We start from the raw sequence: 15,613 nt of genomic DNA, 5'->3' as shown, positions 1-15,613 counted from the left end.
TAAAATAAAGTGTCTTTAAACAGAAACACACATAAAGTAAGGTTATGTATTGAGTGGCTGATGAAAATGTGACTAGAAGCTCACAGGAACTAACTCTGTGAGTTACTATGAAAAATCCACCAGACTGGCAAAATCTAAAACTCAGCCACAGAAAGATGGGGAGAATACAATGCATAGGTACTTTTATACACTGCCAGTGAGAATATAAATTATATAGCCATTTTGTAAAACAGTTTTACATTGCCTAATAAAAGTTGAACATAGTCCCTGGCCAGGTAGCTCTGTTGGTTTGGACATTGTCCTGATACAGCAAGGTTGCAGATTTGATCCCAGTCAGGGCACAGACAAGAAGCAAACAATGAATGCATAAAAGTGAAACAACAAATCAATGTGTCTCTCTCTCTCTCTCTCTCTCTCTCTCTGTTAAATTAAAAAAAAAAAATGTTGTACAGCCCTGACTGGGTTTGCTCAGTGGATAGAGCGTCTGCCCGCAGACTGAAAGGTCCCAGGTTCGATTCCAGTCAGGGGGTGTGCAGGAGGCAGCCGATCAGTGATTCTCTCTCATCATTGGTGTTTCTATCTATCTCTCTCTCTTCCTCTCCCTTCCTCTCTGAAATCAATAAAAATATATTTTAAAAAAGTTGTACATACATATACCCTATGATCCAGCAATTCTACTTCAAAGAAACTCTTCAAAGCTTAAATCATAGGATATTTATAAACATATACATATATATAATAGTACTGTACGAAAGTGTTTAACAAAATATGAAATAATAGTTATTGGAATGGAATTAGAAGATGGATAATAGATGGGGCTCATAGGAGGCTTCAAAGGGCTGTGGTCAATTTTCATTTCTAAAGACGGTTGATGAGTAAATGGGTATGTGTTTTATTATTTTTTATATTGTACTAGAGGCCCGCAGCACGAAGAGATTCGTGCAATAGGCTTTCCCTTCCCCTGGCTGCCAGCACCAGTTTTCCTCTGGCACCCGGGACCCAGGCCCTGCTCCAGCCGGAGCCTTCAGTCTTTGCTACTCTGGTCAAAGCCTTCAGTCTTCACTCCCCCACTTCGTGCCTGCGTATGCAAACTAATCACCATCTTTGTTGGGTTAATTTGCATACTCTACTGATTGGCTGGTGAGTGTAGCAGAGGGATGGTCAATTTACATGTTTGTCTATTAGGTAAGATATAAAAGCTACGTCTATTCTTTGGACACAAAAGAATGGTGTTTAAATGTTTCTTTGCAATGAAACATTTAAACACCAGGTGATTCAAAAGGTATGCAAATAGTAAAAAAAAATACAAAACATAAAAGAAAAAATAAGTACAGAGATTAGTTAAGAAAAAATAAGTACAGAGATTAGTTTCCAAGAATTACAGAATAAAAAAAGAGTAAGTTTTATTTATTCATGTTTTTCCTATGAGAACATTAATTCTTCCTCAAAGATATGGACATAATGTGTTAACAATGAAAATGTATAACAAAAAGAATACTTACCTTTAAATCCAGATGTCTAGACACCACTTATCAAGGAAAAAATTTAGCTCATGGTCCTGATGTCATCTAAATATGCTACTTCAGTAAAATAACAAACTATATTAAGTGTATTTTCCCCCTAAAGGTAGTCATTGAGTCACTGAGTCAAAGTTCATCTTACTAACATTTCCTTAAACATACACAGAATGACTTGAGATTCATTGCAGAAGTCCCAACCTCTGCTCAGATCAGTACTCCAATCAGTTTTACTGCTCAGAACAGTAACAGCACCTTAATCAGTTCTTTTTATTTATTTTTATTATATATACACATACACACAAATTATTGATTTCAGAAAGGAAGGGAAAGGGAAAGAGAGAGATAAAAACATCAATAATGAGAGGGAATCATTGATCAGCTGCCTCCTGCCTACTGGGGATCGAGCCTACAACCCGGGCATGTGCCCTGACAGGCAATGAACTGTGACCTCCTGGTTCATAGGTCGATGCTCAACAACTGAGCCACATGGGCAGGGCTTAACCAGTTCTTTTTAGTTAATATTTCCCTCAAAAGGATCAAGAAACTTAGTTTTATATCATTAGTAATCCAGAAAAAATATAAATTAGATTTTAAATGTTTCAGTAGACCGAAGTAAAAAGATTATGTTTCATCAAATCCCACACTGCATTTACCTATGAAATAAAAATCTTTCCAAAATTTAAACTAGCAAAAAAAGAGGAAATAAAAATTTACCTCATAAGTTCAAATATTGAATAAACTATTAATGAAATCCATATAAATATCAATCAAATACCTATTTAAATTTTTATTTCTAAATGGTATCTGAAGCTACACATAATCTTACCTGGGGAGGATAGTTGCTCTCTGAAGACCACCTTGAAGATTGGTCATTTGGTTTATCCACTAAAATATTCCTGAAATAAAAAGAATTATAGAAATTAACACTTGGATTGCGGGAAACGAGTTAAGTCGGCTCGCGTGAATTGCGCGTACTCTGCGGGAGCCGTCTTAACTCGGTTCATATAGATTTGCGGTGGAGTGCGGGAAACGTGTAAACTCGGGCCGATTGTAACTGCGTATTACCAAATATTTGTTTGTTTGCCGTTCACAAAGATACCTACCTGCGTATGCGAACCGTTTCATACCCATTGGGTTAATAGGTATCATAAAAATCCCTTGTAAGTAGAGAACACTTTATGGCGCTGGTCGAGTACAATACCGTTAGGGTACCAATGTATTGTTTTCTCATTTTATAACCGATATCCCTGGATATCTCACCATGCAAAGAGAATAGTTATTGAGAAATACTTCTTGTGTCCGGACGTCTTTAGTTTTGAGTTTTGTGAATATTATTACGTGTTTAAATATTTAAATATATTGTGATAAAGACATTCATATAGAATTTTTTAACCAAATAAAATAAAATCGTTCCGCAAAGTGTTCGCATAATAATTATTTTTTTATATCAGATATCTATCGGAGTACCGCTATTTTCAGTTAGTATTATTTTTATTTGCTTTAACCTAGAATGTCGCAGCATTCAGACTATAGTGATGATGAGTTTTGTGCAGACAAGTTGTCCAATTATTCTTGTGATAGCGATCTTGAAAATGCGAGTACAAGTGATGAAGATTCTAGTGATGATGAAGTAATGGTGCGTCCCAGGACACTGAGGCGACGAAGAATTTCGAGCTCCAGCTCTGACTCAGAGTCAGATATAGAAGGCGGGAGAGAAGAACGGTCGCATGTTGATAATCCACCGGTCTTAGAAGATTTTTTAGGGCATCAAGGATTAAACACAGATGCTGTTATAAATAATATAGAAGATGCCGTGAAATTATTTATCGGAGATGATTTTTTTGAATTTCTTGTAGAGGAGTCAAACAGGTATTATAATCAAAATAGGAATAATTTCAAACTTTCAAAAAAAAAGCCTAAAGTGGAAAGATATAACCCCTCAAGAGATGAAGAAGTTTTTAGGGTTAATTGTTCTCATGGGACAGGTGCGCAAAGATAGAAGAGATGACTATTGGACCACGGAGCCATGGACGGAGACGCCATATTTTGGTAAAACGATGACGAGAGACAGGTTCCGACAGATATGGAAAGCTTGGCACTTCAATAATAATGCGGATATCGTAAATGAATCAGATAGACTTTGCAAAGTGAGACCAGTACTAGATTATTTTGTGCCTAAATTTATAAATATTTACAAACCTCATCAGCAATTATCACTAGATGAAGGGATCGTACCTTGGAGGGGAAGATTATTCTTTAGGGTATATAATGCTGGCAAGATCGTTAAATATGGAATATTGGTTCGTTTGTTGTGCGAAAGTGATACAGGATATATCTGTAACATGGAAATTTATTGCGGCGAAGGAAAGCGATTATTGGAAACGATACAAACAGTAGTGTCTCCATACACTGATTCATGGTACCATATATATATGGACAATTATTATAATAGCGTCGCAAATTGTGAAGCACTTATGAAAAACAAATTCAGAATATGTGGAACAATCCGGAAAAATCGAGGTATACCTAAAGATTTTCAAACAATTTCTTTGAAAAAAGGTGAAACAAAATTTATAAGGAAAAATGATATATTGTTACAAGTGTGGCAATCAAAAAAGCCTGTATACCTGATTTCTTCGATTCATTCTGCGGAGATGGAAGAAAGTCAGAATATTGACAGAACATCAAAAAAGAAAATTGTCAAACCGAATGCACTCATTGACTACAATAAACATATGAAAGGTGTTGACCGGGCCGACCAATACCTTTCATATTATTCGATATTGCGGAGGACGGTCAAATGGACAAAAAGGTTGGCAATGTATATGATAAATTGCGCATTATTTAATTCTTATGCAGTTTACAAATCAGTGAGGCAAAGAAAAATGGGTTTTAAAATGTTTTTGAAACAAACAGCTATCCACTGGTTGACGGATGATATTCCAGAGGACATGGACATTGTTCCAGACCTTCAACCAGTACCGTCTACTTCTGGAATGCGGGCTAAACCACCTACATCTGATCCACCATGCAGGCTATCGATGGACATGAGAAAGCATACGTTACAGGCAATTGTCGGAAGTGGAAAAAAGAAAAACATTTTGAGAAGGTGTCGCGTATGTTCCGTTCATAAATTGCGCAGTGAGACACGCTACATGTGCAAATTTTGCAATATACCTCTACATAAAGGGGCGTGTTTTGAAAAATATCATACGCTAAAAAACTATTAATTTCTATTTGTTTTGATTTATTATGAAAATTTTATTTTAAACTTTAAAAATATGTGTCTATTTTTAGGTAATAAGTATTTTTTGGGTTTTTCGTATTTAGTTTATATATATCGAATTATTTATGTACTGAATAGATAAAAAAATGTCTGTGATTGAATAAATTTTCATTTTTTACACAAGAAACCGAAAATTTCATTTCAATCGAACCCATACTTCAAAAGATATAGGCATTTTAAACTAACTCTGATTTTGCGCGGGAAACCTAAATAATTGCCCGCGCCATCTTATATTTTGGCGGGAAATTCACCCGACACCGTAGTGTTAATTAAAAGAATAAGTGAACATAAATATGCAAAGAGATGAATAATCTACTAGATCAGTGATGGCGAACCTATGACATGCGTGTCAGAGGTGACACGCGAACTCTTTTTTGGTTGATTTTTCTTTGTTAAATGGCATTTAAATATATAAAATAAATAGCAAAAATATAAATCTTTGTTTTACTATGGTTGCAAATATCAAAAAATTTCTATATGTGACACGGCACCAGAGTTAAGTTAGGATTTTTCAAAATGCTGACACGCCGAGCTCAAAAGGTTCGCCATCACTGTACTAGATGCTAAAATTATTAGAAAGTTATATAATGTCTGGAACTTGAAAAAGAGGAGAAAATAAAATAGAAACAGAAAACATCTAGTATATATAATATTCTAAAATATGATAAAGATAGCATTTCAAAATTTTGAGAAAACCAAGAAAAACATAGTTCTATTTCATACCAAGTGACAATTAATGTATTTAATGTGTAGATGTATTTAGGAACTTAAGATAAAAACAAAGCAGTAAAATACCTAAAAATAAATAAAATACCACATACATATTATATTAGATACAATTATATTGTATTATTACATATTATATAATTATAATCAATCTATGGATCAAGGAAGTCTTTAGCCCATCATCAAAAGCAGAACTGCAGGTGGAAAAAAAAATTGATATAAACAACTTTGGAAAATGGTGCTTTCACTGGAAACTGTAAACTAAAGATAAATGGAACCATACAGAAAAACTGTACTTTATTTGGTAAACTTGTCTTTCACAGGAACATGGGTTAATTCTGAAACACTTTATATGTATATTTAGGTTGAACAAATAAATAAACAGATCGTAGATGATGGGAGCTAAGCTTCTCACATTGGAGTGGTAAGTGACAGAAAAGCAAGGGGTGGGAGGTTAGAAAGAACCAGTGGTATTGGATTAGAATCAAAGATATCAGTGTGAACTCATGTTTAGTTTAATATAAATAGGTTCACAAGTAATAATAGATATGTGTGTGTACACACACTAATCCTACTTCTGTTCACTAAGAGGGACTAGAAGCAGTGACACTTCAATGGCAATGAGCACACCCAGCACCCCTATCTTGGTTTTTACATACCACAGTCCAATAAAATAAATAGGGATTGTTGGGGAAGTGGTTGATTCTACAGTCAGGACAGGGAATTCAGAAGATTAAAGCCCAGAACATCATGTAATATTACCAACAACAAGAAAATAATTGGGGCATGCAAAAGGCGCAGAGAAATCAACATGAAAGAAGGATAAATGGCCAAAGCTGAAATAACATAAATAACAAAATAAATAATGTAGTATTAAATTATAATCGAAAGCGTAAAATAAATATCCATGGGTCCATACTAATAGTCCCCAGTCTAATGATCAGAAAAGCAACCTCAAATTAAAGAAATTTCCACAAAATACATGACCAGTAGTCTTAAAAACTCTAAATATAATGAAAAGCAAGGAAGACTGAAAAACTGTCACAGACCAGAGAAAAATAAGGAAACATGAAAACTAAAAGTAGTTGACTCTTGATTGTGTCTACTGAGATGAGGATGTTTTTCAATAAGTGTAATACTGTAACAGTATTTTTCTCTTTCTTATGATTTTCTTAACATATTTTCTCTAACTTAGTTTATTGAAAGAACACATTACATAAAACAAAGAATATATAAAATATGTATTAATCAACTGTTTATGTTCTTGGTAACTTGGGGGGAGGGGAGGATCAAAAGTTACATGCAGATTTTTTACAATGAGGGGTCAACACCCCTAACCATGTTGTTCAAGGGTCAATGGTATCTTGGATGGGATCCTAAATCAGAAAGTGGACATTAGTGGGAAACTAGTGAAATGCAAATAAAATGTGGATTTTAGGTAATAGTAATGCATCAATCAATGTTGGTACCTTAGTTGTGACAAATGTACCATCTATATATATAAAAGCCTAAGCAACTGGCTGACCGTACAACCATCCAACCAGTGGATGATACACACTGACCACCAGCGGGCAGATGCTCAACGCAGGAGCGAAAACCACAGGCATAGAAACATGGAACAGACAGATGAATCTCAGAGGGAAGGGGGGGAGGGCGGGAAGAGATTAACCAAAGATCGTATATGCATACTAGAGGCCCGGTGCACGGATTCATGCACCTGTGGGGTCCCTCGGCCTGGCCTACGTCCTCTCACAATCCGGAATCCCTTGGGGATGTCAGAGAGCCAGTTTCAGCCCAATACTCGCAGGCCAGGCCAAGGGACCCCGCACTGGGCCTTTAGTCCTATATAATAAAAGGCTAATATGCAAATCAACAAATGGCAGAGCAACCGGTCGCTATGATGTGCACTGACCACCAGGGTGCAGATGCTTAAAACAGGAGCTGCCCCCTGGTGGTCAGTGCGAAGCACCGCTCAGCCAGAAGCCCTGAGCCAGGCTCACAACTGGCAAGCAGTGGCGGTGGCGGAAGCCTCTCCCACCTCCGAGGCAGCGCTAAGGATGTCTGACTGCCGGCTTAGGCCCGCTCCCCACGGAGAGTGGGCCTAAATCATCAGTCGAACATCCCCCAAGGGCTCCCACACTGCGACAGGGCTCAGGCCAGGCTGAGGGACCCCCCACGAGTGCACATATTTCGTGCACCAGGCCTCTAGTCCTAATATATAAAAAGCCAGGGGCTGTCACAACCGAAACAACTGGACAGACCACTGAACATCAGGCTGCGTGGGGCAACCAGGCCAGCAGGGGGGTTAGTGAGGGACGACCAAACGACTGAACAACAGGCTGCGTGGGGCAACTAGGCTGGCAGGAGGGTTAGTGAGGGACGACCAAACGACTGAACAGCAGGCTGCATGGGGCGACCAGGCCAGCAGGGGGGGCAGGTGGGGGTGACCAGGCCGGCAGGAGGAGCAGTGAGGGGGCAACCAGGCCGACAGAGGGGGGGCAGTAAGGGGCGACCAGGCCGGCAGGGGGGCAGTTAGGGGCAACCAGGTTGGCAGGGGGGGGGGGCAGTTAGGGACAACCAGGCTGGCAGGGGGGGCATAAACCGGCAGTTAGACATCCTCTGAGGGGGTCCCAGATTGAAGAGGGTGCAGGCTGGGCTGAGTGGACCCCCCATGCACGAATTTTGGGCACCGGGCCTCTAATAGTAATATAAGATTTTAGCAAAGGGACAAACTAGGTGAGTGGCATATGGGAATTCTGTACTGCCTTTGCTACTCTTTTGTACTAGTATAGTAAGTCCTCCCTTAACACTGTCAATAGGTTCCGAGACTTCAAGTGAAATAATATATAATGAACCCAATTTTATCATAAGTTTAACCGATATAACAAAAGTTTCCTCAGCATTTCATCAATCTAATAAGGAAACAAGGTTATTTGAGGACCTGCTATAACTGTAAATTCATTCTCAAATAAAAAGTATACTTTCAAAAAGCTAGATCTCTACCTGGCATACAGAGGGTACTTAATAAATATCAAATAGAAGCGTGAATAAAAATCTTTAAAGGCAGAACTATACAGAAAATTACTTTTACATACACATCTCACAAAGGTAAAAATAAATACATAAAATGACCTCAAACAAAATTAAAAGGCAACCAACCAACTAGAAAAATAAAAGCAATGTAAAACACGAAAAGCTAACTTAAAAATTCAGAATCTATATTATAAAAGGCCAGTGGTCATAATGCCATAACGACCAAACAATCGGTCACCAGGAGGTGCATGGAGCACCTCTTAGGCCAGAGATGGCGAACCTATGACACGCGTGTCAGAGGTGACACACGAACTCATTTTTTTGGTTGATTTTTCTTTGTTAAATGGCATTTAAATGTATAAAATAAATATCAAAAATATAAATCTTTGTTTTACTATGGTTGCAAATATCAAAAAATTTCTATATGTGACACGGCACCAGAGTTAAGTTAGGGTTTTTCAAAATGCTGACACGCCGAGCTCAAAAGGTTCGCCATCACTGGATTAGATCCTTCCCCCACCCCCTGGGGCACCAGCAGTGTCGGCAGAGCATCAAGGGGTACCGCCAGCATCCGTGGAGCATGCAAGGCATCACAGGGGTGCGGAAATGGCTCTGATGGCAGGCGAGGCCTAGGGGACCCTACACAGGCATGAATTAATTATGCACTGGGCCTCTAGTCAATAATAACAAAAAATTGGAGATTAAAACAAAGACAGATTATCCCTATAATACTGTGCTCACACACCCCCCAAAAAAGAAAAAGAAAATAAAAAAGCATGCTTTAATTATAATCTCAGTTGTTGGCTAGAGCCAGTAAATAGTATTTCATATTCTGCTAGTAGGAATGCAAATTGACACAACTTTTTAGGAGAGAACTTTAATATAATACATATCAAAAACATTTTAAATGTACATATACTTTAAATAAAAATAATGATGCCAACCATGATGATACTAGCATCTAACATTTGTGAGCTTTTACTATATACCAGACACTGTTCTAAGTATTTTCCATACATAAGCTATTAAGAAACTGAGACAGATAAATTAATTTGCCTAAATATACACACCTACAAAGTAAGGACTGGAACCCAAGGCAATCTGATTCCAAAGTCAATGCTCTTAATCACCACACTATACAGCCTCAGTATTATTCCACTTCTTGGAACTTAACCTAAAAAATAATCTAGGAGATGTAAATCACCCACCTTCATCACAGCACAATTTATAACAGCCAAACTATAAACAACCTAGTTGTCTAACAATAAGGAATTCATTAAATAAATTATGACATACCTACGTTACAGAATACCATGTAATCATGATGTATTCTACAGCCTGACTTTAGTATAGTTGCAAATGTTCACTACATACTAAGTGAAGGGAAAAAGTAGTTTGCAGTACATACATGATTAATCAAGTGTTGTATGTAATAATAACATTCATGGAGAAAAGACAAAGAACATATACTACAATAGCTCTCAATGGTGAGATTAGAACCTTTTTGCCTTCTTTGTGCTTTTGTAGGGTGCCCTCTGCATCCCCACCTGTCACTGGTGGAAAAGGAGTTCTTGGGTGCCACAGGGAAAAGAATTTCCTGAGGCCCTCACAAGAGGATGAGGTATGGTGGAATGCTTTATTGATTAGGTAAAATTAAGGGGGTTCCCTTCCAAGGTCCCATCTCCCTCTGTCTTGCCATGGAAAAAGTTGAATTTTGTCTTCAGAAGGGCTAAGATTAAAGCCACTGACCAGAGTCTCCGCTCTATATTAAAGCACAGTCCAGTCCAGCATCTGGCTAGCTTAGTTTGTTTCCATCTGCAGTCCATTTGTGTAGAGAGTCTGCATGGCCATGAGTTCCCATCTGCAGTCCCTTTTTGTACAGGGTCTGCTTAAAGCCACACGGCGATGCCCAGCCAGTGTTGCTCAGTGGTTGAGTGTCAACCCATGAACCAGGTTTCAGGCTGGATCCTGAGTGGGGGGTGGACAAGAGGCAGCAACAAATGATTCTCTCTCATCATTGATGTTTCTATCTCTCCCTCTTCTTTCCTCTCTGAAATAAATAAAAATAGAAAAGATACTCAGGAATAAACTTAACCAAGGAGGTAAAATACTTGCACTCAGAAAACTACAGGACATTGAAAAAAGAAACAGAGGAAGATATAAACAAGTAAAGAATATACCATGTTCATGGATTAGTAGAATTAACATGGTTAAAATATCCATACTACCCAAAACAATCTATAGATTCAATGCAATCCCCATTAAAATACCAACAGCATATTTCACAATATGAACAAACACTTCAAAAACTTATATGGAACCAAAAAGACGCTGAATAACCACAGCAATCTTCAGAAAGAAGAATAAAGTTGGAGGGAATCCCATTACCAGATATCAAGTTATATTACAAAGCCACTGTAATCAAAACAGCCTGGTACTGGCACAAGACATATAGATCAATGGAACAGAACAGAGACTCCAGAAGTAGACCCAAGCTATTATGCTCAATTAATATTTGACAAAGGAAGCAAGAGCATACAATGGAGTCAAGACAGTCTCATCAATAAATGGTGTTGGGAAAATTGTAAGTAAACAAAGGGCAGAATCTAGGCAACAACTTTCAAGAAATAATCCTGTCAACAATCACATGAGCTTAAAAGCAGATTCTTCCCCACTCAAAACTCCAGATAAAACTCCATCCCTTACCAACACCTTGACTATAGCCCTGTAACAGATCTGAAGCAGAGGATACACCTAAACTATGCCCAAAATCCTGACCGTCATAAACTGTGAAATAATAAATGTGTACTGTTCAAAACTGCTGTTTGTGATAATTTGTTATAGAGCGATCAAAAACTAGCACAATGTCCTCTTCTTGATGCATATGGAAACATTTAAGAATGAAATAATCTTCTTTTTTTTTTTTTTTATAATATATTTTATTGATTTTTTTACAGAGAGGAAGGGAGAGGGATAGAGAGTTAGAAACATCGATGAGAGAGAAACATCGATCAGCCGCCTCCCGCACACCCCCCACTGGGGATGTGCCCGCAACCAAGGTACATGCCCCTGACCAGAATCGAACCTGGGACCCTTCAGTCCGCAGGCTGACGCTCTATCCACTGAGCCAAACCGGTTACGGCAAGAATGAAATAATCTTATATTCTTTTTATATTCATCTTAAACCATACCAGGAGAAAGAAAAGGAGGTGGGTGCAAATAGACTGTTTTATAAAAAGTCAGGCAAAATGCTGATAGTTGTTGAAGGTGGAATTATTAGTATGCATTTTTCTCTACTGGTGAGTATGCTTGGAAAATGTTCATTACAAGTTTCTGAATGAATGAATGAGTGAAGTAATGATGACAGCAAACACACAAGCTCTTAGAAGTTTAGCTGTGTAGGGAAACAGATAAATGGGACATGTGAGATTAAGGCACAGTTTTTTAAAGATTAATCAAAGTTGGTCCAATGGGCATTGAATGGGGGCAGAAGTAGAAAATGAGTGGTGGATAATGTAGGAAAAGAAGAGATAACTGAATGAACAAAATCGGAATAAGATCTAAAGTATAAGTGAAAGAACTAATCTAAAATGATCTCTCCCATTTTAACAGACAAAAAGATGGAGAAAATTAAGCACAGGTAAATTTCATAATGCTTAAGCGTATCCTGGACACACAATGATATCATTTTCATTGACAAAAAAGTTTATATTAATAAAATCTAAAATTTTTTCACACTGATAATATACTCTAGTCATGTACAGAATATGGATGAATTTACAGTATTAAGATGTGGACTCTAAACTCTGCTTCAATGCTTCCTTAATAAATGACCTTGGTTACACTCCTACTGGCCTAAGTTTCTGCATTTCAAAATTAATACCTACATTACACTCCGAAGAGTCACTGTTGAAAATTGCAGGATGTCAATGGCCTAACAAATAGTAGGCATCTGCTTATCAACACCCAGAGCAAAACTCAAGTCACCTTATTACCAAGCACTTGAAAATGTTTGAGCCTGTAGCAATTATCTCTAAGGATTCAAAGCACTCTGGGATCACATACTTTGATCACATACACATTCCACACAAGTAAAATGCAGCAACCACTGGGGAAAAGAGAATGGCAACAAAATAAACAAACATTCCCATACAGAATGGTAAAATAGGAAACTCACACTAGCACAAAATCAGAAAACTAGCTAATGTGGTTTAGGGGTCTCCAAACAACAGAAAAATCTGCTAAGACAGCCATATAAAAAATATTCCTAAGAAAGTTTGAATCATAATCTTTTCTGAAATTAAACTGGCCCTTCAGAATATATTTCAAAAGTTAAAATTGTCCTTTTCTATCTAAAGCAAAGACCATTAAAATTGGGCATGATATGGAAGAGATTTACTGCTTAATATGCACATCTCCAAACCTCAGACAAAATAACAATATATCTACAAAGAAATTAGAAATTTAAGATATCAAACTCTTTCCAAGCACCCTCAAAAGCTGCATTTACATGTAATTAATTACATGAAAATAATCGTAATCACCTTCTTACTAAATCAAGTTCTCAAAATATCTTTGTTGGGCAAATTAGCTTAATTTGAGTTACTAAATGTTTAATGGGGAAGGTACATTTATTTAAAAAACTATTCTGTAATATCAACATTTTGCTATTATCCTGTGCCAAAAAGGCCTTAATCTAATCCTCTCATTTTGTATAAAAATAAATAAAAGGCCAGAGAAACTAAATCAGGGGTCCTCAAACTTTTTAAACAGGGGGCCAGTTCACTGTCCCTCAGACCGTTGGAGGGCCGGACTATAGTTTAAAAAAAAACTATGAACAAATTCCTATGCACACTGCACATACCTTATTTTGAAGTAAAAAAACAAAACGGGAACAAATACAATATTTGTATTTGCATGTGGCCCGGGGGCCGTAGTTTGAGGACCCCTGAACTAAGTGATTGATCTAAAATTACCAATCAATTGGTGGCAGAACTGGAATTAGAGCCCAAGTCTCCTGTCCTTGTTCAGTGTTCTCTCTATGCTACACTGTTTAGATTTTTTCATGTTTTCCTTTGTACCAGATCTAACTCCTCCCCACAGCTTAATGCAATAATTCAAATTGTACTAATGGTGAGAGATTAAACCAATATTAACTAATCCAAATGCATTCATTTTGTGAGACTTATCCCCCTACCCTCTTAATCAAGCATGTCAAACTCTCGGCCCATGGGCCACATGTGGCCCACAATGAACATTTTTGGGGCCCAGCCAATATAACAGTATGTAAGAAACGTTTTAATAAAAATTTTGTAATTTTCACAATGTCCTATTATACATAATTATTAATAACGAACTACAACGTTCGCTAATGACTGATTACTATAATCATGTTGCATTCATTTCCCTTACAGGCACACCTTATCTCTCCACTAATACTAGCAGCGAGTATTTTAGCAGCCGATTACCACATCATTATTCTTGTACTGACTTGTTTGATGTGCGCAACAGGAAATATTTCGCTTTCAGAGAACAAGAAAAATAGGTTTATTTGCATTACGCTTATTAATTTGTGCAGTTGTTCAATGTCTGGTAAGTTAATGTTCAAGAAAAAAAATATTAATTTTTATTAAAATGTTCTATTATTTTATGTTAACAATGACTCATTTATTTCAGCCCTTTGTATTCAGCATGTCTCTATCGAAATAAACCTATGTTTCTATGAAAATTGAAGCTTTTGTTTTTTTGCAGCCCACATAAACTTAAACCTTGTTTATCTGGTCCGTGTTAGCCTTTTGAGTTTGACATGCTTGCTCTTAATAGATCTTTCACCTCTTAAGTCCTATGGCACAGCATTTTAAAAACTCTGTTCCTCAGAAATACTACAAAGGATCTATAAGCATTTGAAAAATACATTTAACTATTCTTAAACCTATTTTAAAAATTCACTGCAAACACTCCCACTGTTCTGATTTGGTAATAATCAGGGCAGGCTAAGCGTTTGCTATATTAAGACTATGCACATGTTGTCCCCAAACCTAGTTCTTTCCCTAGGTCTGATTTCATAAATGATGGTGATAAACTAAGAAAAAAAAATTTCAAAAGTACTTTAGACCAAATATTATCAAAATGGATATCACTCTCTATAAAAAAAACTTGTTTACTTTGCTTTTATGCTAACTTTGGAATAAAATTTCTCCTGAAATCTCTGTATCAATATAAACTTTTCAAAGTGTGTCACTGATTTATATGACTTTAATTGTATGCCAGTCTTTTAAAAATTTAGTTCTACATATGTCTGTTCATGTAAAATTCACACTTCACAACTATAACATAATTACTGGTTGGATAAGGCTCAGGACTGTTTGGTTTTAATGCTCTCCTCAAAGCTTAATAAGATATGTCACATGTTAAGTCACATTATAGATCACTGTAGCCCAGAATATAAATTTGAAGTGTTTTTCTGACTTTTTAAATTATTATATGGAATGTAAGCAGTGTGACGATAAAACTTTGAAAATAAGTTTATTACAGATGATAATCAATTCTCCTTATTCAACTTTCAGACAACATATATGTATCTTATTTGTTTAAAGCTCTCAGCCTTTCCTTTATCAAATTCAGAATGTTCATCAGTTGATAAACTAATAGTTTAAAATACTGTGCCAGTTAAGATCCTACATGCCAACATGCCCAACATGCCAGTCAACGTTTGTTTCCAAAGCACTCCCAGTGTCCATTTTTATAATTTTAAAAATATTTTATTGCAGTTCTATTATTTTATAAGAATGAATGGGAAATGAAAATTTAAAAGCCTACTGGTAATATTAATTCAACTAAAACAATACTGGGCATCATCAAGTGATCCAAAAAGCAAACTTAAGACACTAAATAGACTTAGCCAGCTTGAATATAAATGAAACACTGAGAAAGTTTAAAAGATCACATCAAAAGCTACAGTATAGGTATGCCAATTATGGACCTATTCACTCTCACCTCCAAATTCACCCTTTTTGCCTACTTTTTGAAAATGTATTTGGGCCCTTTA

At 36.8% G+C, this 15,613-nt stretch overlaps 1 protein-coding gene and 1 non-coding gene across 7 annotated transcripts in view; one reads left to right on the top strand and one right to left on the bottom strand.

Moving 5' to 3' along the window:
* The window catches only part of MKLN1 (muskelin 1), a 323,342-nt gene that overhangs the window by 127,032 nt on the left and 180,697 nt on the right, over positions 1 to 15,613 (bottom strand). For all 6 annotated transcript variants that reach the window (XM_070423908.1, XM_070423911.1, XM_070423907.1 and 3 more), the window contains one exon: positions 2,347 to 2,416. In XM_070423908.1, coding sequence (XP_070280009.1) covers positions 2,347 to 2,416 — 70 coding nt within the window. The remainder of the gene's footprint in view (positions 1 to 2,346; positions 2,417 to 15,613) is intronic.
* Positions 14,514 to 14,648, top strand: LOC139017092 (small nucleolar RNA SNORA72). Its single transcript, XR_011472772.1, has one exon. It is a non-coding gene; the product is annotated as a small nucleolar RNA SNORA72 (small nucleolar RNA).

This window comes from Myotis yumanensis, unplaced genomic scaffold, assembly GCF_028538775.1.
Source record: "Myotis yumanensis isolate MYYU_CA2020_CCGP unplaced genomic scaffold, mMyoYum1.0.hap1 SCAF_9, whole genome shotgun sequence".
Classification (NCBI taxonomy): domain Eukaryota; kingdom Metazoa; phylum Chordata; class Mammalia; order Chiroptera; family Vespertilionidae; genus Myotis; species Myotis yumanensis.
Note: the sequence above shows the minus strand (reverse complement) of the source record. Positions and strands in the feature narration are given on the sequence as shown.